General features: G+C 39.3%; 1 protein-coding gene across 1 annotated transcript in view; it reads left to right on the top strand.

Moving 5' to 3' along the window:
- Positions 1-25,050, top strand: part of SETD2 (SET domain containing 2) — a 111,578-nt gene that overhangs the window by 70,564 nt on the left and 15,964 nt on the right. Inside the window, 5 exon segments of the mRNA XM_021068704.1 lie at positions 352-400; positions 4,297-4,480; positions 9,192-9,778; positions 9,781-9,860; positions 24,113-24,247. Of these exon segments, the coding sequence (XP_020924363.1) occupies positions 352-400; positions 4,297-4,480; positions 9,192-9,778; positions 9,781-9,860; positions 24,113-24,247 (1,035 nt within the window).

Here is a 25,050-nt window from a genome sequence, read left to right as displayed (position 1 = left end):
AGGGTGTATTCTTGCCAAAAGTAAAATGCGCTAGTTACTTAGTCTGTTACTTCGATGGTGAAGTCATGCAAATCTGGTAGTCGTTTAAAAATAAATACATGGTAAACCAACTATGATAGATAAAAATTATTAAAAATATATGTATTTGTACTATATGTTTGCACTTGTTTTTAAGGGATGAGGATCCATATATGCTTTTTAAAAGCCAAATATAAGTAAGATTTTGGAAAATAATGAAATACTAGACTATTCCTTCTCATTTCTTTGTTGCCATGTAAAATGAGTCAGCTTGAAAGCAATCACCACTTTGACTCCACACTAATAACCCTTCTTTTGGTTTATTTTTTACAGGAAGTATATCGAATTCCAAAGAAAAGTCAAACTGAAAAGGAGAGCACAAGTAGGTATTCAGAGATGCTTTGTGTATATGTCTTTACAGATATTCTTTTAGAAATAATTCAGGAGTTCTTTTTGTGGCTCAGCAGTTTAAGAACCCAGTGTAGCCTCCGTGAGAATGTGGGTTCAATCCGTGGCCTTGCTGAGAGGATTAAGGATCACTTGGATCTGGTGTTATGATTGTGTTTTAGACCTCAGCTGCAGCTCTGGTTTGACCCCTAGCCTGGGAACTTCCATATGCTGCAGGTGCATCCATAAAAAGAAAAATAAATAAATAAATAGAAATGTGCAGAGGTAATTGATAAAAACTTTAGCTATTTCATTTTTGAAAGCAGGTAACATGAAATTAGGTAAATGAACTATTTGGTGTAAGTTTGAAAACATGTATTTATTTTTTCTTAGTGAATTTTTGTTAAGTTTGCTGCTTTCCTTGGAGTGATGGCCTTTTAGCTGCTTTTCTTCCATTTATTTGTTCCACTAGTGCAGACATTCTTCATTCTTTTTTTTTTTTCCTTTTTTGGCTGAACACGCAGCATATGAAAGTTCTTGGGCCAGGGATTGAATCTGTACCACCACAGAGACAACGCCAGATCATCAACCCACTACGCCACAGCGGGAACTGCTAGAGCATACAGTCTTAAACCTGTACTTCCAAGTTCTGTGTAAGTCTCTACCTGTAGATGTTTGTGTCAAAATCCTTGGAGTACATACATTTTTCTGGGGAAAATTAAAAACTTCTTTCAGATTCCCAAGGAGTAACTGACCCTTCAAAAGGTTAAGAATCATTGTTACAGAATAGACAATAGGGAGATCATCGTAGTCTGGTTTCTGGGTTTTCTCACTTAAGTTGACAACATGATTAAAGTAGTGGGGTCCATTATGGTGGCTATTGTTGGTGCCCCTCCAGCACTGACCAACATAAATAGAGTGAAGGAATCAGTGTGATCATGTTTCTGGTAGTTTTCTTAAGTTTTGGCATGAAGAACTTTTTATAATCTTGAATCTTTTTTTTTAATTTTATTGAAGTATATATGATTTACAATGTTGTGTTAATTTCTGCTGTACAGCAGAGCGACTCAGTTAGGCATAAATACTTTCTTTTTCATGTTCTTTTCCATTATGGTTTATCACAGGTTATGTGCTATACAGTAGATATTATCTTAAATGTTATTGGTTAAAGAACTGTAGAGTATCCTTTGCATCATTTTTGTGTCTTTTGGGTTTTTTTTTTTTTTTTTTTGGCTGTGCCCGCAGCATGTGGATGTTCCCAGGCCAGGGACTGAACCTATACACAGCCACCCAAGCCACAGCAGTTACAACTTTAGATCTTTAACCTGTTGGATCACCAGGGAACTCCTTTTTTGGATCTTTTAAATTCTACTGGTAGTCTCTTCCTAGCCAGACATACTAGTTAGGGTTGCAAAGAATTCTTCCCATAAGAAAGAAAGCAGGGTTGGGTAGTACTGGTTGGCAAAATCAGTGGCACCACTATAGAGTTAATCATCATAGGCCAGCTTCTCTGGGCCCACTGAGTTGAAATCATTAGCAGGATAGGCAAAGTTTAAATACCTATGAGAGTTCCCCCACCCCACCGTGCCACAAGTATTTTGTAGATACCTAGTCTGGTATGGCCTTCTGAAGGATGCCGGGCATGGTCTGTAGTGAACAGCTATAATCCTTTCAGGGAACAGCCTTTTGTGTGCCAACTTCAGTTTCATTCTCACATACGGGGAACCCCCGCCCCCACTCTAGTCTGAGGATTTTAGATTTTAGCCGGCCTATGCCACAGCCACAGTAATACCAGATTTGAGCCATGTCTTCGACCTACCTACACTGCAGCTCATGACAATGCTGGCTCATTAACCCACTGAGCGAGGCCAGGGATCGAACCCACGTCCTCATGGATATTACTTGGATTCGTTTCTGCTGAGCCACAACGGAAACTCCTAAAAAAATTTTAGAACTCTTAAAATTCATAAGAATTGTGAAGCACTTTGGGAAATAATGTAATCTAGTTTTATCTTCATTTAATAATACGAAAAAATCAGCCTGAATAAATAAGATGACTTCTTTTCCTAGTCATGGAAGGACATATTTTCTAAGATGCAGATGAGTATAAACTGTTGGTATGATTTCTTATTTTACCAGGATGTAGTGAAGAAATAGCCACACTTTAATTAAATTAACCTAAGTTTAAAGAAGAAAGTAGGGTAATCATAGGCAAATCCAGATGAAATTAGATAACAATACTTCAGAAAAGGATGTTGTGCTAATACCTTGTGAGCTGAACAGTTGTTTTAATTGTACAGCATTTTCTGTCAGCTTGTGGTATTAGATGAGTTAGTTCTGTTAGCTTCTCATTGACAAATGCTCATAATAGCTGTAGAGTAGTAACTGTTTTGTATAATTAAATGGAGTTTGGGGCTTACTTAAAAAACTGCAAGAATGATATATGCAAACCTAACCCTACTGCCAGGGAAAAAAACAACTGTTAGCACGTTTTTCTGAGATGAGAAAACAAAAACAATGTTTATTGAGACTCTGCTTTGCGCTGTAAGAGACATTTTAAAGAAATTCTCAGAGTTCTCTTCGTGGCTCAGTGGTTATCAAATTCGACTAGGAACCATGAGGCCTTGCTTGGTGGTTTAAGGGTCCGGCATTGCCATGAGCTGTGGTGTAGATTGCAGATGTGGCTCGGATTTGGCATTGCTGTGGCTCTGGCGTAGGCCAGCAGCTACAGTTCCTATTAGAGCCCTAGCCTGGGAACCTCCATATGCCGCTGGTGCGGCCCTGAAAAAGACAAAAACAAAACAAAAAAAGAGAAATTCTCTCCTTGTGAAAAGAGCAATATGGCTATAATACTAATACACAAAGCAGCAGCTACCAATTTACATTGAAATGTTCAGTGATAGGATTTACACATCCTAGAGAAATGAGACTAGATGGTGTGATCAGCAAAAAGTAGTATTTAGGGGAGTTCCCGTCGTGGCACAGCAGAAGCAAATCCAACTAGGAACCATGAGGTTGGGGGTTCAATCCCTGTCCCAGCTCGGTGGGTTAAGGATCTGGCATTGCCATGAGCTATGGTGTAGGTCGAAGAAGCAGCTTGGATCCCATGTGGCTGTGGCTGTGGTGTAGGCCAGCAGCTGTAGCTCTGATTCGACCCCTAGCCTGGGAACCTCCATATGCTATGGGTACAGCCCTAAAAGCGAAAAAAAAGAAAAGAAAAAAAGTAGTACTTAGGGCAGCTTTTGGGAGCAGTGGCGGTGGAATTGGGTAAGAATTATTCTAGGTAAAGAGACTGAGTGAAGGTTAGCTTCCATCTTTGAATAGGAAGCTGGCATTCTTTTTTTGAAGATATAGCTCTCTGGCTTTGTTAATTGCCTGATTGTCTTTTATCACCTTTGTTTGAAATGGTTTTCTTTAGAAATTGTAGTTCATAGAAGTTGTCTAGTCTTTTTTTTTTTTTTTTTTTTAATTAAAGGGAATTTTCCTATTGAAATTTTTATGCTTAGCATGCCAGGGTGCTCTTCTACAAATTGTAAATATGCAGAGTTATAGGGGCTTTTACATTTTGAACTGACAAAGCAGACTGCCTTACTAAAAGAAGGTATCAGGAACATTTTATATGCATGTGCCACAGAACTTGTTAGAAATTATGAAGGCTTGGACTGATTCTTCAGAGGAGAAAAGTAGAAAAGGGCGTTTACAGAAGAGACTTTGAGAAATTGAATGCACAAGTGCTTTAGATTTTGTGCCTCATCCACATTCAGGACTGGGTATATGAAGGAGGAGTCCATAGATCTGTTTGTTGGGTAGGAATTTTATCATACAGTTGGTACACTATTGTGATGAAGAGAAGCCTACCAAGTAAATTTTTTAAAAACCCTTTTCCCTTAGTAACTGAACGAGGAAGGGATGCTGTTGGCTTCAGAGATCAAACAGTTGCCCCAAAGACTCCTAACAGGTCAAGAGAGAGAGACCCAGACAAACAAACTCAAAATAAAGAGAAAAGGAAACGAAGGGGCTCCCTCTCACCACCTTCTTCTGCCTATGAGCGGGGAACAAAAAGGCCAGATGACAGGTAAGTGGCCTGTGTGAGTTATTCTCTTTTCTGAGCAAGGCAAGAATTATCAAAGTGATATACTTCTGATTTGGGGCACCAAGGGCCTTGGAATGAAAATATTCTTTTAATGAGTGAATATACAACTCCACTGATAAATAATAGTGAGACAGATTCTCTATAGCAGTAATAATAGCTGTGAAGACTAATAGAGTTTTGATACTTGAATGGCTTCTACTTCATAACATTTAAAAGCTATTTGAGGAACCAAAGATATTTTCTTCAAGCTGGAGGGGGGTGGGGAGGGAGTAGAGGCTGATGGGAGATAACCCTTCAAAGATAATTATGAGTCTACCAAAGTCAGGACTTCTGTTTTCTAGTGAATCTTGTACCATACCAGTTCAACACCTTGATTGAGGCTGTGTCAGAGGCTGTCTTTGTCATACCGGTAGGAAAACAGGCCACGTGATTGATTACCTGCTGGAGACTAGGAAAGTTCTAGAGAAGTTCTTTTTAAATTAAATTTACTTTAAAAAAATTGAGGTATGGCATTCATATAATGTACTTGTCGTAATTTTAACTTTGGGCTATGTAGTAGTATGTAGTAGTAATTCATCATGATTTTAATTTACCTTCCTCCAATTACTAAATTGTTGGAACATCTTGTCATAAGTATATTGACCATTACTGTTTCCTCTTCTGTGAAGTGTCTGTTTATATGTTATTCATTTATTAAATTATCTGGTTTTTTTTCGTTCTAGGGGTTATTTATACACTAAATATAATTTTGCAAGTATTTTTTTTTCCCAGTTCATGACTTGTGTTTTGACTTCTTTTATATCTTTTGAAATACAGGATTTACTAATTATGGTGTAATTGAATATATCATATGTATTATATATTTCTTTTATTTAGCACTTACAGTGTTTTAAGAAATTCTTCCCTACTCTTTCAGTGATGGTGTGTGTACTCTTTTTTTTTTTTTTAATGAGATTTAAGTTCTTAATACATTGGGAATTAATTTTTGTATATGTTTTATGGTGGGGATCTGGTTTACTTTTTTTTCTAAGTGAATACCCAATTGTCCCATCATCACTTACTATTTGAAAGTCCTTCTTTTCTGCAGTGCCACCTCTGCAACAAGTCTTCATGTTTGGGAGGATCTATTTCTGTGTTCCTGTGACTATCTTGTATTAAGTCTTGATAGCAAGTAAGGCAAATCCCTACTTGGTCTTCTGGGATGTCTTGTCTTCTGTGAGATTTAGTCTTCCTTAGAATCTACTTTGAGTATTTGAATATTTTCTGTCCAGTTAGGGTTTAGATTTTTAATGAAGGTAAAGTTTTTCATTAATCTCTTTAATTGTTTATAGCTTTCTTTAGAAAAACTTGTGTATCTCTTGGTGTATTTATTTCTGAGAACCTTAACTTCTGTTACATACTCAGTTTGTTTTTGGTATTTAGATCTGCAGTCGATTTTTATATATTGATCTTATGTTTGTTGACATACAAAACTCAGTAATTTCAAGAGTACAGGATTTTTTGGAGTTCCCGCCGTGGCTCAGTGGAAACAGATAGGACTAGGAACCATGAAGTTGAGGGTTCAATCCCTGGCCTCGCTCAGTGAGTTAAGGATCCTGTGTTGGCCTTGAGCTGTGGTGTAGGTTGCAGCCATGGCTCAAATCTGGTGTTGGGTGTGGCTGTGGTGTATGCTGGTGGCTGTGGTGTAGGCCGGCAGCTGTAGCTCTGATTAGACCCCTACCCTGGGAACTTCCATATGCTTCGATTGCAGCCCTAAAAAGCAAAAAAAAAGGGGGGGGGGATTTTTTTGTTGCCCCACTTCCTCCTTTTATTTTTTAGTTTTTTTCTCTTTTTCCCTTTGCTATTTTAGGGCCACACTAGCGGCATGTGGAAGTTCTCAGGCCAGGGGTCGAATTGGAGCTACAGCTGCTGGCCTACACCACAGCCATAGCAACATGGGATCCAAGCCACGTCTGTGACCTACACCACAGCTCATGGCAATGCAGGATCCTTAACCCCTTGAGTGAGGCCAGGGATCGAACCCACATCATCATGGATCCTAGTTGGGTTCGTTATCATCTGAGCCACAAGGGAACTCCCAGCCAGGAAGGGAACTCCCCTCCTTTTGTTTTAGTCAACAGTTCATATCAAATGAATTTGTTTTGGTTTTCCTTTCTATCTAATTCTTATGCCTTGTTCATGTTATTTTGCTGTCAATACCTTCAGTACCCATCACAGATCAGTTCAACTCTTTTTCTTTTTAGGGCCACACCTGCAGCATATGAAAGTTCCCAGGCTAGGGGTTGGATCTAGCTGCAGCTGCTGGCCTACACCACAGCCACAGCAATGCAGGATCCCAGCCGCATCTGCCACCTACACCACAGCTCATGGCAAGGTCAGAGCTTTAACCCATGGAGCGAGGGCAGTGATTGAACCTAAGTCCTCATGGATACTAGTCTGTTTCATTACCACTGAGCCACAACAGGAACTCCTAGGTTATTTTTTGGTGCGTGACATTTACCATTTTTGTTTATGGACCTCTTCTCCATGTATTTATTATAATGTAACGAGCCCTAGAGATCCCAGCACAAAAGTTAGGATTTAACAGTCATAAATCTAGCTGTGTCACTCCTTTCTATACCATCCCATGTCTTTACTTCTTGTAATAACACCAGCTTATATCCTGTGTTTTACACCCTGGCCTGCCTTTTATTAAATATAATTTTATCGTTTAATATGTTTCTTAAAATATATTAATTTTAGCTTTATGAAGAGGCTGTTATTTTGCATTTAATTTGGGATATTTTGTTTTCACTTGATATTACATTACCAAGATTTATTCATAGCAGTATGTGGGGGTTTTTTTTGGTCTTTTTATGGCCACACCCACGGCATATGGAGGTTCCCAGGCTAGAGGTCGAATCAGGAGCTGAGGCTGCTGGCCTGCACCACAGCCACAGCAAGACCAGATCTGAGCCACGTCTGTGACCTATACCACAGCTTACATCAACCCACTGAGCAAGGCCAGGGGTCAAACATGTGTCCTCATGGATGCTAGTCAAATTCGTTTCCGCTGAGCCATGATGGGAACTCCAATATATGTCATTTTTATTGCTGTGTAAAATTTTGTTAAAAAGTTTTCTCTGTTGCGTATAGTGTTTTTATCTCATTTTGGTGCACTTTGCAAAAGTTTCGCTTGGATATGTGAATAGAATTTTGTCAGCTATGTGCAATTTCAATTTTGTATGGTAATTGAGGTTTTGTTTTGTTTTGGCCATACCTATGGCATGGAAAGTTCCTGGGCCAGGGTTTGAACCTGTGCCACAGCAGTGACAATGCCAGATCCTTAACTGATCCACTAGGGAACGCTGATAATCGAGTTTTAATTTCTGTTTTTTGTTTTTTTTCCTTTCTAGATGCTTCATGAGGTTCTTATTCAAATCTGCCTGATATGTTATGGTCCTGTTGAAATTTTTTTTCCCTTAAGCATGCTTTTAATGGCCTATTTTATTTGATTAAACATCGGACATCTCTAATATTTTGTGTTGGATAATTCCAGTATCAGCAGTCTTTGTAGGTCTCTTCCTCTCACTAGTATGTGTATGTGTGTATATGTGTTTGTTTACACTTTTATAATTATATAATACATATAATTTTATATATTTTTAGTTTTATTTTTTTTTTCTTCCAGTGAGGTATCATTAACATACAGCACTGTGTATGTTTAAGGTGTAGAGCTTAATGATTTGACTTACATCATGAAATGATAATCACAATAAATTTAGTAAACATCCATCATCTCATCTAGATACAAAGTTATAGAAGTGGGAAAAAATACTTTTCCTTGTGATGAGAATTCTTAGGATTTACTCTTAACAATCACATACAATGTATAACTATGTTAATTATAGTTATTATGTTGTACATTATATCCCTAGTACTTAATTATCTTCTATGAGTTTGCTTTTAAAATGCAGTTGACCTAAGCACTTAGTTCTTGTTACACAGCATGTGATTCAGTATTTCTGTAGCAAAATTATCACCACAAGTTTAGTTACAGTGTCACCTTATAAAGATAGTATGTAGGGTTTTTTTTTTTTACTATATTCTCCACACTGTACATTTCATACCCTTTGATTCATTTATTTTGCAGCTGGACTTTTGTACGCTTAATCTCCCTCATCTGTTTCTTTCTTCTCCTCTCCCCTCTGGCATCTACCTCTTTGTTCCCCTATCTGTAACTCTTTGTTTTGTTTGTTCATTTCTTTTGTTTTTTAGATTCAGTGGTTTTCTTTGTCTTATTTCACTTAGCATGATACCTAGAGGTCCATCTATGTTGTTAAAAATGGCAAGATTAATTTTATTTCCTAATGAACTCATGTTCTGTAGAACTTTATCTGTGGGAATTCATTGAGGCCTGTATTTAAGATGCCCTCTTCTATACACTATTTGCATTTGTTTCTGTCAGGCAGCTAAGGATACTACCACCGAACTTTAAAGGAAATTTTCAACTTAAAGGTTTTTAAACCATATATTTTTTGTTGTTTGGATAAATGTTGTGCCTTTATCCATGAAGCTTGTATTAGGTATTTCTTTGCAATGAAACATCTTGAAATTAGTTGTCATTTTTAAATTTTTGCCAAGAATACTTTCTCAGAAGTTTGATTTAGTCCATAGCACTCTTATTGTGCTGCTCTTATTGTTTTATTTCTAGATATGATACACCAACTTCTAAAAAGAAAGTACGAATTAAAGATCGCAATAAACTTTCTACGGAGGAGCGTCGGAAGCTGTTTGAGCAAGAGGTAGCTCAGCGGGAGGCTCAGAAACAGCAACAGCAGATGCAGAACCTGGGAATGACGTCTCCACTGCCCTATGACTCTCTTGGCTACAATGCCCCTCATCATCCCTTTGCTGGCTACCCACCAGGTTATCCCATGCAGGCCTATGTGGATCCCAGCAATCCTAATGCTGGAAAGGTGCTCCTTCCCACACCCAGCATGGATCCTGTGTGTTCTCCTGCTCCTTATGATCATTCTCAGCCCTTGGTGGGACATTCTACAGAGGCCCTTGCTGCTCCTCCACCCGTGCCGGTGGTGCCACATGTGGCAGCCCCTGTGGAAGTTTCCAGTTCACAGTATGTGGCCCAAAGTGATGGTGTGGTACACCAAGACTCCAGTGTCAACGTCTTGCCGGTGCCAGCCCCAGGCCCAGTCCAGGGACAGAATTATGGTGTTTGGGATTCAAACCAACAGTCCGTCAGTGTACAGCAGCAGTATTCTCCTGCACAATCTCAAGCAACATATATTATCAAGGACAGACTTGTCCAGCTGTCTATGGTGTGACATCACCTTATTCACAGACAACTCCACCAATTGTACAGGTAATTAATTTTGCAGATTCTCTTGTCTGTTTTACCTTCTGTTTATGAGACATTAAATCTGATGCAAGGGGAAAATCCTGCCATTAATCACTTTTACATATTGATTAATTTTTTTATATACTAGTTATCTGTTGTGTCACAAATTACTTAGCAGCTTAAGACAATAAGTAATTATTATCTCATAGGCTCTCTAGGTCAGGAATTCAGAAGCAGTTTGGCTGGATGGTTGTGGCTCAGAGTCTTTGATGAAATTACAGTCAAGCTATTAAGGAGGGCTGTAGTCATCTGAAGACCAGACAGGGGATGGAAGACTTATTTTCAAGCTCACTCACATGGTTGTTAATTGGCCTTGGTTCCTTATCACTCTCAATACAGCTACTTACTGCATGCCTGCTGACTTTCCCCCAAAGCAAGTGAGCAGCAAGAGAGACAGAATGACTTTTGAAGTGTTATTTTGTGGTTTTTAATCAGGTTTCATTTTGTTTGTTTTCTTCTCTCTCTCTCTTTCTTTCTTATAAAACTAATACATTTTAAGCTTTTTATAAAAAAGAAGACTGGGAATTCCCACTGTGGTGCAGTGGTTTAAGGTTCCAACTACAGGGACTTAGTTCACTGCAGAGCCACAGGATCTGACCCCTGCCTGGCACAGTGGGTTAAGATCCAGTGTTGCCAGAGCTGCAGTTTGGATTTAATCCCTGGCCTGGGTTCTCTTCTGTGCCATGCTGTGGCAAAACAAGACTGTACCAAGGCATCATCTTCACCACATTCATATATCTCTCCCATCATTCCTTGTCACCCCTTAAAATTGAATTATTGTGAACGGCAGAGACTCCCAGAGATATTTCCTGTACACATTGCTTAGTTTTGAAGTAATGAAGTAGTTTTTATTTCTGCCAGTATTTTTGTGATGAAGCTGTATCAAAATTATGTTCAGGAAGTTCCTGCGATAGTGCAGCAGTAATGAACCTGACTAGTATCCATGAAAATTGGGGTTCAATCCCTGGCCTTGCTCAGTGGATTAAAGATCTGGCGTCGCTGTGAGCTGTGGTAGGTCGAATATGTGGCTCGGATCCTGAGTTGCTGTGGCTGTGATGTAGGCCAGCAGTTGTAGCTCCGATTCGACTCCTAGCCTGGAAACCTCCATGTGCTGCGGGTGCGGCCCTAAAAAGCAAAAAAGAAAAAAGTAATAATTAAAAATAAAAATAAAAAATAGCACTGCTCTGAACATTTTTATCCTTAATTTTGTATGCATGTTTTTCCTTTCATATTTTGCTTAAAATTAATGTTATAGTGCTAATAATAAATAAGGCTAGTAAGGAAGTAGCCATTATTGGCCATTGGGTATCAATTTTCCTAGCTTTTATTGTTGTCTGGTATGTTTAATTCTGCTTCCTACAGAATTAAAGACTCTAGTAGAGAGCTCACTGGTCTTACGACTGTTTTTATAAAACAGATTTTATTTATTTAAAATCCTTTAAAAATTTATAGTTAATTTATAGTGTTGTTAGTTTCTGGTGTACAGCAAAGTAAATGTATCTTTCTTTCTTTTCTTTTTTTTGCTTTTTAGGGCCATACCTGCAGCATATGGAGGTTCCCAGGCTAGGAGTCTCAATCGGAGCTACAGCTGCCGTCCTACACCACAGCCACAGCAACGTAGTATCCAAGCTGCATCTTTGACCTACATACACCACAACTCTCGGCCACACCAGAACCTTAACCCACTGAGATGCCAGGGATCAAACCTGGAACCTTATGGTTCCTAGTCAGGTTTGTTTCTGCTGCGCCATAACGGGAACTCCCTATGTTCTTTTTCATATTCTTTTCTATTATGGTTTATTTTAGAATTTTGAATATAGTTCCCTTTGCTATATAGTAGGACCTTGTTGTTTATCCATTCTATGTATAATAGTTTGCATCTGTTAATCCTAGACTCCCAATCCATCCCTCCCCGCCTTAACACCCACCAACAACCACAAATCTGCTCTCTATGGCTGTGACTCTTTCTGTTTTGTAGATAAGTTCGTTTGTGTCATTTTTTTTCATGGCCATACCCACAGCATCTGGAAGTTCCCAAGCCACGTATTGGATCTGCGCCACAGCTGCACCAATGTTGGACCCACTGCAATAGGCCGGGTTTAAATTCAAGTCTCCATGATGACCTGAGCCACTGCAGTTGGATTCTTAACCCACTGTGCCACAGTGGAAATTCCCAATTGTGTCATAGTTTAGATTCCACAAGGAAGTGATATTATATGGTATTTGTCTTTCTCTTTCTGACTTATTTTACTCCTTATGATAATTTCTCTGTCCATCCATGTTGCTGGCATTATTTCATTCTTTTCTATGGCTTGAGTAGTGTTCCATTGTGTATACACGTCACATTTTCTTTATCCATTCATTTGTTGGTGGAAATTTAGGTTGTTTCCATGTCTTGGCTATTGTAAATAGTGCTGCTATGAACACAGTGTAAGTATCTTTTCGAATTATGGTTTTGTCTAGATATTTGCCCAGGAGTGGGAATGCTGGATCACGTGGCAACTCTATTTTTAATTTTTTGAGGAAACTCCATAGTCTTTTCCGTAGTGACCATGTAAATTTACATTCCTACTAACAGTATAGAGGGTTTACTTTTCTCCACACCTTCTCTAGCATTTAGCCTGTGGCCGTTCTCATCGGTGTGAGATGGTACTTCATTATAGTTTTGATTTGCATTTCTCTAATAGTGATGTTGATCATCTTTTCCTGTGCCTATTGGCCATCTGTATGTCTTCTTTAGAAGAATGTCTGTTCAGGTTTTCTGTCTATTTATTTATTTATTTTTGACATTGAGTTGTATGATCTGTTTGTATATTTTGGTGATTAAGCATTTGTTGGTCAAATGCAAATATTTTCTTCCATTCTGTAGGTTGTCTTTTCATTTTGTTGTATCGTTTCCTTTGATGTGCAAAGCTTATTAGGTTGATTAGGTCCCATTTGTTTATTTTTGCTTTTATAAAATACAATTCTTTTTTCCATCCTAGTGAGCAAAAGATTTCCATAGGGTTTAATTATAGCCTTAAGACTGAAGCGTTATAGTTTTACTTCTAGTTTTCAGTCTCTTCTACCAAGTAGTCATTTATTGACTTCCTAATTTGCTTTTTGTGTGCTAGAATAGTTGACAAATGGACTAACGTGGTTCAGACTATCCTTACCTGCTTTTTTTTTTTTTTTTTTTTGCTTTTTTTTAGGGCCATACCCGAGGCATATGGAGGTTCCCAGGCTAGGGGTCGAATTGGAGCTATAGCTGCCGGCCTACGCCACAGCCACAGCAACACCAGATCCAAGCCACCTCTGTGACCTACGCCACGGCTCACAGCAGCGTAAGATCCTTAACCCACTGAGCAAGGCTAGGGATCGAACCAGCAACTTCACGGTTCCTAGTCAGATTTGTTTCTGCTGCACCACTACAGGGACTCCTATCCTTCCCTTCTTTATGAGATTAGTTGCTTAGAGGTGAACTCTGGGTATGTTGTTGGTTTGTATATTTTGAGTCCTAGTCCATCATTTATTGTGTCCTGGAGATAGGCACTTAGATTCATCAGTTTTAGTTTTCTCATCTTTAGCATGAGCAGAATGCCTCAGGGTGGTTGAGGTTTGCATGAGAGAATGGATTTTAGTAATGATATATTTAAAGCACCCTATACCTTGAAGGTTTAATTGTAGTTCTGACTCGGTTACCTTAATACTAAGAGAGTATTGACATTAGTGGGCTATGAATTAGTTAGTATCTGAACCCCTATATCTGGACTGTGTTGAGGCCTTTGTTGTTCAAATCTGGTATCAACCATACCAACAGGGGCTGAGATTTGCAAGGTGTAATAATCTTGTAAATGAAATAGTATATGATATGGTATAATATAAATTTGTGAGAATGCATACACATGCAGGGCCTTTGTAATTTGGAGATGTTTTTTCAGAAGTGACTATTTGGGAGTTCCTGTTGCTGCTTAGTGGGTTAAGAACCCCACATAATGACCATGAGGATATGGTTTTGATCCCTGGCCTTGCTCAGTTGGTTAAGGATCCGGTGTTACTGCAAGCTATGGCGTATGTCACAGATGTAGCCCAGATCCCATGTTGCCATGGATGTGGTATAGGCCTGCAGCTGTAGCAGATTCAACCCCTAACCCAGGAAATTCCGTATGCTGCAGATGTAGCCATTAGAAGAAAAAAAAAAAAGTAAAAGTGATTGTTTGGAAGGTGGGAACAGGGCCTTTGGGAGGGAATCCTGTCTGAGATGAGATCAGGGTGTGTGGAGTGGATCTCATGTGAGTTAGGATCAGAATCTGTGGGATGGAATCCTTTAAAAAAAAAAAAAAGATAGTAAAAGTAGGTGATGGTTTTGTTTTTTGCCACAAGTGCTTTTTTAAAAAAATACAGTTTATTTACAGTGTTACATGGAAGTAAAAGCTCAGCTTTAACTGAGGGCATATGATTGATAATGGTCTTGTGACATTAATCAGTGACCTATCCTTTAAAAGTTATGCTAAATTACATCTCAAAAAATTGAGTGCTTAGACTGTAGTTTTTCACATAAGTGAAGTGACCCATATAAAATAACAGTTATTTTTTTCCCCTTTAGAAGTGGGGACAGAGGATTTCCCGTCATGATTCAGCAGAAACGAATCCCACTAGGAACCATGAGGTTGTGGGTTTGATCCCTGGCCTTGCTCAGTGGGTTAACAATCGGGCATTGCCGTGAGCTGTGGTGTAGGTTGGAGACGTGGCTCGGATCCCACGTTGCTGTGGCTCTGGCGTAGGCCTAGCCTGGGAACCCTCCATATGCCGCCAGTGCAGGACAAAAAAAAGTGGGGGCAGAGCAATTATATTTTCTCCTCTATAACATTGGACCCTCTTGTGTAGTTTCCATTAGAAATCACATTTTAAAGATATTTATAGATTGGATTTATGTTTGAGAAATTAGCTTTTGTATAATTTCAAGTCCCTGGAAAAGTAGAGCCAGTCTCTATCAAATTTTTTCCCTAGCACACCAGCACATCTGCTGTACATTTGGATATATCTCACAAATGTTGTACATCTTTTGTATTATTTCAGTGGGACAGCAAACGAATTTCCCCTTTTTATTGCTGTTACTGATTTTGGCTTTGATATGTGATTGTCAGCTGGTTTGGGTAGGTACTCTGGGACCCTGGGAAATGTTAGTTTTCCCTTTATTTATTTATTTTTTCTTTGTCTTTTTAAGGCTGCACCCGCAACATATAGAAGTTCCCAGGGTTAGTGGTTCAGATTGGAGCTGTAGTTGTTGGCCTACACCATAGCCACAGCAATGGGGGATCTGAGCTGCAACTGCTCACCCACTGAGCAAGGCTGGGAATTGAACCTGAGTCCTCATGGATACTAGTTGGATTCGTTACCACTGAGCCACAATGAGAATTCCTCCCTTTACTTTTTGACAGTTTAAGTTTGAAGCACTATATCTTCAAAATAATATTGCATTCCTGGGTGTTTTTGGTTTTTGTTTGTTTAGGTTTTGAGGTTTGTTTGTTGTTTTAACCATCAGCAACAAATTTGTCACATTTATTGGTCAGTGTTAGAGTCATAAAACTGTGAATAAAACATGGTCTTCAAAGTTTGTAGTCATACAGCGATGGCAAGGCATAATGTCCAGCAAATGCAAATTTATGGCTTCATTCCTATTTGAGAGGGGTCTCTTGAAATAAAACACAAATCAGTAACACTGGTCCTAAGAATACCAGTGTAGTTTATTATTCACCTATCACAGATGTCATGGCAAGGCAGGAAATTATTTCCTGCAAAATTTGTGCCATGTAATTGGTTCAATCAGACCTGCACATCTCATAACCATGTACAATCACTCATGATGGCTAAATATGACTTACCTTTATGATTCCTAAAGGGCTCTAGGTAGGCATTGGTTTTGAAGTTTTTTTGTCTGGCAGTGATATTGTTGAGATGTTTTTGGCATTTCCATTGGGAATTATTTTCAATATGTGTTACATTTCTTCCTGGCAATGAACTGTTATCCTTTAAATATATCTTTGCATTTTAGAAACAGATAAAATTTGTCTGGAGCCTCATATAGTAAATACAGGGAATGATTAAGTTAGATAATACCTTTTCAGTTCACTTTTTTTTTTAATGATTTTTATTTTTTCCATTATAGTTGGTTTAGTGTTCTGTCAATTTTCTACTGTACAGCAAAGTGACCCAGTCTCTCTCTCTCTTTCTTTTTCATATACACATGCATACACATATACTCTTTTTCTCACATTATCCTCCATTATGTTCCATCACAAGTGACTAGATGTAGTTCCCTGTGCTATACAGCAGGATCTCATTGCTTATCCACTCCAAATGCAATAGTTTGCATCTGTTAACCCCAGACTTGCAGTCCATCCCACTCTCTCCCCCCGCCCTTGGCACCCACAAGTCTGCTCTCCAAGTCCATGAGTTTGTTTCTTTTCTGTGGAAAGGTTCATCTATGCCATATATTAGATTCCAGATATAAGTGATATCATATGGAATTTGTCTGACTTCATTTAGTGTGAGAGTCTCTAGTTTCATCCATGTTGCTGCAAATGGCCTTCTTTGTTGTCTTTTATGGCTGAGTAGTAGTCCATTGTGTATATATATATAAAACATCTTAATCCATTCATCTGTTGATGGATATTTAGGTTGTTTCTATGTCTTGGCTATTGCAAATAGTGATGCAATGAACATATGGGTGCATGTGTCTTTTTCAAGGAAAGTTTTGTCCAGATAATATACTCAAAGGTGGGATTGCTGGGTCATGTGGAAGTTCTATATTTAGTTTTCCGAGGTACCTCCATACTGTTTTCCATAGTGGTAGTACCAATTTACATTCCCACCAACAGTGTAGAAGGGTTCCGTTTTCTCCACACCCTCTCCAGCATTTTTTATTTATAGACTTAATAATGATAGCCATTCTGACAGGTGTGTGGTGGTACGTCATAGTAGTTTTGATTTGCGTTTCTCTAACAATTAGTGCCTTTTCTATTTAGAAATTATCTTATAGCCAATGTTTGTAGCCAGAGTTTTCATGCTAAGGAAACTATAGCTTTACTTCACATTAATCAAATCCTTTACAGTGTCTCCATGATGATCCTTATTCAATCTTCTGATCTTGTCAGATAAATTACTTTTATTTTATTTTATTTTTTTGTCTTTTTAGGGCTGCACCCATGGCATATGGAGGTTCCCAGGCTAGGAGTCCAACTGGAGCTGCAGCTGCTGGCCTCCACCACAGCCACAGCAATGGGAGATCCGAGCTATGTTTGCGAGCTACACCACAGCTCACGGCAATACCAAATTCTCAACCCACTGAGCAAGGCCAGAGATCGAACCCAAGTCCTCATGGATACTAGTCAGATTTGTTAACCACAACGAGAACTCACAGATAAATTCTTCATGACTGAAGTTTCACTTAGAGTCAAAGGAGTTTTAGCCTCCTAAATATTAGCATTTTTCTATTGTAGATTTGGATGTTTAACCGCCTGATTACTCTGAAGGTAATATGTTTCATCCTGGTGAAAATTTTTCTCAAAATTAGTATTTTGAGGAGTTCCTGTCGTGGCGCAGTGGTTAACGAATCCGACTAGGAACCATGAGGTTGTGGGTTTGATCCCTGGCCTTGCTCAGTGGGTTAACGATCCAGCGTTGCCATGAGCTGTGGTGTAGGTCGCAGACACGGCTCGGATCCAAGTTGCTGTTGCTGTGGCCGTGGCGTAGGCCGGCAGCTACGGCTCCGATTAGACCCCTAGCCTGGGAACCTCCATATGCAGCCCTAGAAAAGGCAAAAATGACAACAACAACAACAAAAAAGTTAAAAAAAATTAGTATTTTGATCTAGCTTTTTAATTTTATCACAAAATCAGACTATTAAATATTTATCATTCAGAATGTTGATATAATTATGAAGCCCTTCCTTCTCCAAAAGAATTAAGGTTTCAGTATGGGCATACCTCTTTTTTTTTTTTTTTTTTTTTTTTTTTTTGATTAACAGTTGTATTTTAAGAAAATGTTTTTGTTATAGTTGATTTACAATGTTGTCAATTTTTGCTGTATAGCACAGTGACCCAATGATATATATATATACATTCTTTCTCTCCCATTACATTATCTTCCATCATGTTCCATCACAAGTGGCTAAACATAGTTCGCTCTGTTATACAGTAGGATCTCAATGCTTATCCACTCCAAATGCAATAGTTTGCATCTACTAACCTCAAACTCCTAGTCCATCCCACTCCCTCCCCCTCCCCCTTGGCAACCACAAGTCTGTTCACCATGTCCTTGAGTTTGTTTTTGGTTTTTTTTCTGTATAAAGGTTCATTTGTGCCATATTTTGGATTCCAGATATAAGTGATATCATATTGTATTTGTCTTTCTCTTTCTGACTTACTTTATGTTGTATGAGAGTCTCTGGTTGCATCCATGTTGCTGCAAATGACATTATTTTGTTCTTTTTTATGGCTGAGTAGTATTCCATTGTGTATATGTACCACATCTTATTAATCCATTCATCTGTCGATGGACATGTAGGTTGTTTCCATGTCTTGGCTATAAATGCGATTACTCAATGAGTATAAAAAGGTAAAACGATAACTTTACCAGTGTATATTGCCTTAACACATAAGCTTCGTTAACCACTGCGCCATGACGGGAACTCCAATATATAAAGGTTTAAGGTTATGTGGGAGTTTGCGTTGGTGGCTCAGTGGGTTATGAACCCAACTGTTATTCATGAGGATTTGAGTTCAATCACTAGCCTTTCCCAGTGGGTTAAGGATCTAGCATTGCCGTGAGCTGCAGTATAAGTTGCAGATGCAGCTTGGATCCCATGTTGCTGTGGCTGTGGCTGACATCTGAAGCTCTTATTTGACCCTAACCTGGGAACTTGCGGGCATACCTCATTTTAATGTTCTTCACAGAGGCTGTGTTTTTCACAAGTTGAAGGTTTGTGACAACCTTGTGTCAAGCAAGTCTGCTGGGGTCATTTTTCCAGCATCATTTGCTTTACTTTATGTCTCTGTCACAAATTGATAGTTTTTTGCACTATTTCATACTTTTTCATTATTACTATATTATGGTGAGCTGTGATCAATAATCTTATTATTGATTATTGTAATTATTTGGGGGCACCATGAACTGAGCCCATATAAGACAGCTAGCTTAGGGAGTGCTCTGATGTCCTGGCAGGTTGAGGCCCTTGCTTTGACTGAGGCCCGCTGTGGCTCTGGTTGCTGCTGTGTGGCAAAGATTTGATCCCTGGCCCAGGAACTTCCACATAATGCTTATGTGGTAAAAAAGAAAAACAGGGAGTTCCCGTCGCGGCGCAGTGGTTAACGAATCCGACCAGGAACCATGAGGTTGCGGGTTCGGTCCCTGCCCTTGCTCAGTGGGTTAACGATCCGGCATTGCCGTGAGCTGTGGTGTAGGTTGCAGACGTGGCTTGGATCCCGCGTTGCTGTGGCTCTGGCGTAGGCCGGTGGCTACAGCTCCGATTCAACCTCTAGCCTGGGAACCTCCATATGCCGCGGGATCGGCCCAAGAAATAGCAACAACAACAACAACAAAAGACAAAAAAAAAAAAAAAAAAAAAGAAAGAAAAACAAAACAAAACAAGAGAGAACTTGAAATAAATGTTGCACCTTTCATTTAAAAAATGAAACAGAGTTCCCGTCGTGGCACAGTGGTTAACGAATCCGACTAGGAACCATGAGGTTGCAGGTTCGGTCCCTGCCCTTGCTCAGTGGGTTAACGATCCAGCGTTGCCCTGAGCTGTGGTGTGGGTTGCAGACGCAGCTTGGATCCCACGTTGCTGTGGCTCTGGCGTAGGCTGGCAGCTATAGCTCCGATTCGACCCCTAGCCTGGGAACCTCCATATGCTGCGGGAGTGGCCCAATAAATAGCAAAAAGACTAAATAAATAAATAAAAAAAATAAAAAATGAAACAAAACAGATAGCTTAATCAGTAAATGTGTGTTTTGCCTGCCTCACCAACTAGCCATTCTTTTATCTCTCCCTCTCTCTGTGCCTCCCTCTCTCTAAGAAAAAACAGTATTAAAATTAGGCCAGTTAATAACCCTACAATGGCTTCTAAGTGTTCAGGTGAAAGGGAGACATATGCATCTCTCTCTTTAAATCAAAACTTAGAGGCGTTCCTGCTGTGGTGCACTGGGTAAAGGATCCAGTGTTGTCTCTGTGATAGCTTGGCTTCAATCACTAGCCCAGCGCAGTGGGTTAATAAGAATCTGGCATTGCCACTCCTGTGGTGTAGGTTACAGCTGCAGCTTGGATTTGATCCCTGGGATAACATGCCAAGTGTGTGGACAAAAAAAAAAAAAAAAAAAAAAAAAAAAAAACCCACAGGAGTTCCCGTTGTGGCGCAGTGGTTAACGAATCCGACTAGGAGCCCTGGCCTTGCTCAGTGGGTTAAGGATCTGGCGTTGCCGTGAGCTGTGGTGTAGGTCACAGACGCGGCTGGGATCCCACGTTGCTGTGGCTCTGGCGTAGGCCAGCGGCTACAGCTCTGATTAGACCCCTAGCCTGGGAACCTCCATATGCTGCGGGTACAGCCCTAGAAAAAGACAAAAAGACCAAAAAAAAAAAAACCTTCAAAACTTATAAATGATGAAGTTTAGTAAGGAAGGCAAGTTGAAGGCCAAGATAAGCCAAAAGCTAGGCCTCTTGTGTCAGTTAGCCAGTCTGTGAATGCAAAGGAAAAAATTCTTAAAGGGAATTGATAAGAAAGTGAAATAGTCTTATCAGCCTTATTGTTGACATGGAGAAAGTTTTAGTGGTCTGGATAGAAGATCATACCAACCTCACATTCCCTTAAGCCAAAGCCAATTTTATGATGGTTGAGAGTGCAGCCTGAAGCCTGAGAATGTTGAAGCTGCAGAAGTAAAGTTTGAAGCTTACCACAGGTCGGTTCATGAGGTTGAAGAAACGATTTCTGTAACATAAAAGTGCAAGATGAAGCAGTAAGTGTTAATGTAGAAGCTTTAAGTTATCCAGAAGATAAAGTTGATTCCAACTCTGATGACTCTGAGGGGTTCAAGACTTCAGTGGAGGAAGTAATTGCAGATGTGGAAGAATTAGCAAGTGAACTAAAATTAGAAGCAGAATCTCAAGATGTGACTGAATTGCTGCAGTCTCATGATAAAACTTATACAGTTGAGTTACTTCTTATGAATGAGCAAAAATGAAAGTAGTTTTTTGAAATGGAATCTACTCCTGGTAAAGAGGCTATGAGGATTGTTAAAAATGACATTAGAGGATTTAGATTATTATATACATTTAGTTGATAAGGCAGAGGCAATTTTAAGAGGATTAACTCCAATTTTGAAAGAAGTTCTATGGATAAAATGCAATCATACTGTATCATATGCTGTAAAGAAGTCGTTTATGACAGTTAAGAGTCAGTTGAATGTGGCAAACTTCATTGTTGGACTCTGAGAAATTACCACAACCACCCCAATCAGTCGGCAACTATCAACATTGAGGCAAGACCATCCATCAGCAAAAAGATGACTCTATGAATGCTTAGATGATGGTTAGCACTTTTTAGCAATACGGTATTTTTTTTTTTTTTTCCCACTGTACAGCAAGGGGGTCAGGTTATCCTTACATGTATTACAATTACAGTTTTTCCCCCACCCTTTCTTCTGTTGCAACATGAGTATCTAGACGTAGTTCTCAATGCTATTCAGCAGGATCTCCTTGTAAATCTATTCTAAGTTGTGTCTGATAAGCCCAAGCTCCCTATCCCTCCCACTCCCTCCCCCTCCCATCAGGCAACCACAAGTCTCTTCTCCAAGTCCATGATTTTCTTTTCTGAGGAGATGTTCATTTGTGCTGGATATTAGATTCCAGTTATAAGTGATATCACATGGTATTTGTCTTTGTCTTTCTGGCTCATTTCACTCAGTATGAGATTCTCTAGTTCCATCCATGTTGCTGCAAATGGCATTATGTTATCCTTTTTAATGGCTGAGTAGTATTCCATTGTGTATATATACACAATATGGTATTTTTTAATTAAGGTATCTACATGGTTTTTTTAGACATAATGCTACTGTATACTTAATAGACTACAGTATAATATAAACATAACTTTCATATGCAGTGGGAAATCAAAATATTCATGTGACTTTTTATTGCAATATTCACTTTATTGCAGTGTACTGAAACTGAACCCACAATATCTCTGAAGTATGCCTGTAGTAGGAAGTGAGGTTAAGGCCTTAGGGAGGAATAGAAGGAATAGACTGGTCAGGGCTTTGTGAGGATTTTGGCAGTTAGTCTGAGTAATATTTAAATCCACTGGAGCAGTTAGAACAGACTGGCATGATCTGACCTATTTTAAGAGGATAGCTCTGATTGCTCTGAGTGAAGAGATTATGAGAATCAAGGTCAAAAATAGGGAGATTAGCTAAGAGATGTTGAATGATCTAGGCAAGAAAATGTGGCTACTTATACTAGAATAGTAGAACAAGAAGTGTGAGAAATGATCTGATTTTATTTTTATGTATTTATACACACACACACACATATATACACCTATACACATAGATACACACAGAGACCACACATAAACACACATAAAAATGCAGAGTCGGGAGTTCCCGTTGTGGCTCAGCAGTAAACAAACCCGACTAGTATCCATGAGGACACGGGTTTGATCCCTGGCCTCACTCAGTGGATTGAGAATCTGGTGTTGCTGTGAGCTGTGGTGTAGGCCAGCGGCTATAGCTCTGATTTGACCCCTAGCGTGGAAACCTTCATATGCCGCAGGTGTGGCCCTAAAAAGACAAAAAGACCAAACAAACAAACAAACAAAAAAACAGTTGGGGTTCCTGCCATGGCTCAGCGGAAACAAATCTGACTAGCATCTGTGAGGACACAGGTGCGCTCCCTGGTCTCGCTCAGTGGGTTAAGGATCCAGCGTTGCCTTGAGCTGTGGTGAAGTACGTAGACATGACTCAGATCTGTTGTGGCTGTGGTAGGCTGGTGGCTACAGCTTCGATTCTACCCCTAGCCTGGGAACATCCATACGTGGAGGTTGCCCTAAAAAAAAAAAAAAAAGAAAAGAAAAGAAAAGCAGAATCAACAGAATTTGCCAGTGGATTAGACTAGGGGAGTGGGTCAGCAAAAAATAAGTTTGAGGAGTAACCCATGAGTACAGTGGGTTAATGGTCTGGCTTGTCTCTGTGGAAGTGCTGGTTCAGCCCCCAGCCCAGTGCAGTGGATTAAGGATCCAGCATTGCTGCAGCTGTGACATAGGTTGCAGCTGGGGCTTGGATTTAATCCCTGATCCGGGAATTTCCGTATGCTGTGGGAGCAGATGAAAAGGAGAGAAAAGGAAAAGAAAAAGAAATTTGGGATTCATTATAGCATCTGATCTTCAGCTTTTAGTGGTTGGGAATATTCCAGGTTATCCATCTTTCTTCTTCAGCTGCCCAGAGACTGTTTCTACACAGAATCAGACTAGCCTACATGTATCAACCTCCTTCATGCACAGTAACTTGCCTCTTGTATAGTCACTCAAGGATGCTTCCTTCTGAGCATCAGCCCTTGCACACTTACTTTCCAGATAAATTGATTGATCGTAGAGTAGAATCCAGTTATGTTTTGTTTTATGGCTTGTTTTTATCAAAGTTGAAGTAGAACTTTGTTATTTATATTTCGTCTTTTAGAGCATGCTTTTAAATTTTTAAAACAATATTTGGTCATATTTGTTGCTGATACTTTGGTATTGATTTCTGATTTAATATTGTCTGATTGTACATCAGTGTTAATTCAAAAGTGTTTTTTGGAGTTCCCTTTGTGGGGCAGTGGGTTAAGAATCTGCAGTGGCTTGGATCACTGCAGAGGCCCGGGTTTGATCCCCAGCCCAGTGCAGTGGGTCAAAGGATCCAACGTTGTCGCTGCAGTGGCTTGGGTCGCTGCTGTGGTGCAGGTTCAATCCCTGGCCTGGGAACTTCCACATGGCATCAGGTAGCCAAAAAAGAAAAAAAAAAGAAAGAAACTTAAGTGTTTGAAACAAAAGATTGTTTTACACATTTGAAACAAAATATTCACATTGAAAGTTAAAAAATATTAATAGATATATCTTTCAATAAGATTTATGCTAACTTGGAGGTCAAATACTGCTGTATTAGAGCTAGAAAAGAATAGAGTATGAATTTCTTGATTTTATCTTTTAGAGTTATGCCCAGCCAAGTCTTCAGTACATCCAGGGACAACAGATTTTCACAGCCCACCCACAAGGAGTGGTGGTACAGCCAACTGCGGCCGTGACTACAATAGTTGCACCAGGGCAGCCTCAGCCCTTACAGCCAGTAAGAAATATTTCAATTGATAAAATTCTTGTTGGTTACATACTTTATTTTTAGAAGGTTTACTTTTGGTTTGGTTTGGGTTTTGCTTTTATTTATTTATTTATTTAACTTTTTTTTGCTTCTTAGGTTTTTTGTTTTAATTTTTATAGTCACCAGTTTGATTCAAATGCTTACGTACCCTTAGCACTACTCAACAATTTTGTCAGTTAAAAAAAATTCTGGAGTTCTCTTATGGTGCAATAGGTTAAGGATTGGCATTGTCACTGCAGCAACTTGGGTCACTGCTGTGGCACTGGTTTGATCCCTGGCCTGGGAATTTCTACATGCTGCAGGCGCAGCCCAAAAAAAATGTTTGTGGAACTTAAAGCTGTGTTAATATATATATGCTTTGCTTCCAGGATCCTTTTTATTTGTAAGTTAAACTGACTAGTCTTGTATATTATACTTTGCTCTGAATTCTGAGGTAATAATTTTCTAGCCTAGCTATCGTTACTTATGAAGAACTAAAATATGATATGGTACTAGATACCATGGACTAGAGGTATAGAATTGAATGATGGATTTACTATACATGTTGTACAGTATATATATTAAGAAAAACTTTTGGTATGCTGCAGCATATGTAGAAGGATATGAAATCTTAATGAAGTAGTGTTGCTTTTTGATGAAATGGGAAGTAAAAGTTGGTATTGGAATCATTTGAGAAACTAAACAGAACAATGCAACTAGGTTAGCAATTTAGAATACTGGATTCCAGAGAAGGCTTCTGCTGCAACCTGGGGAGTAGTGGTGGCTTTAGACAA

Source organism: Sus scrofa, chromosome 13 (genome assembly GCF_000003025.6).
Source record: "Sus scrofa isolate TJ Tabasco breed Duroc chromosome 13, Sscrofa11.1, whole genome shotgun sequence".
NCBI classification, from domain to species: Eukaryota; Metazoa; Chordata; class Mammalia; order Artiodactyla; family Suidae; genus Sus; species Sus scrofa.
This window is presented reverse-complemented; position numbering and strand designations above follow the sequence as displayed.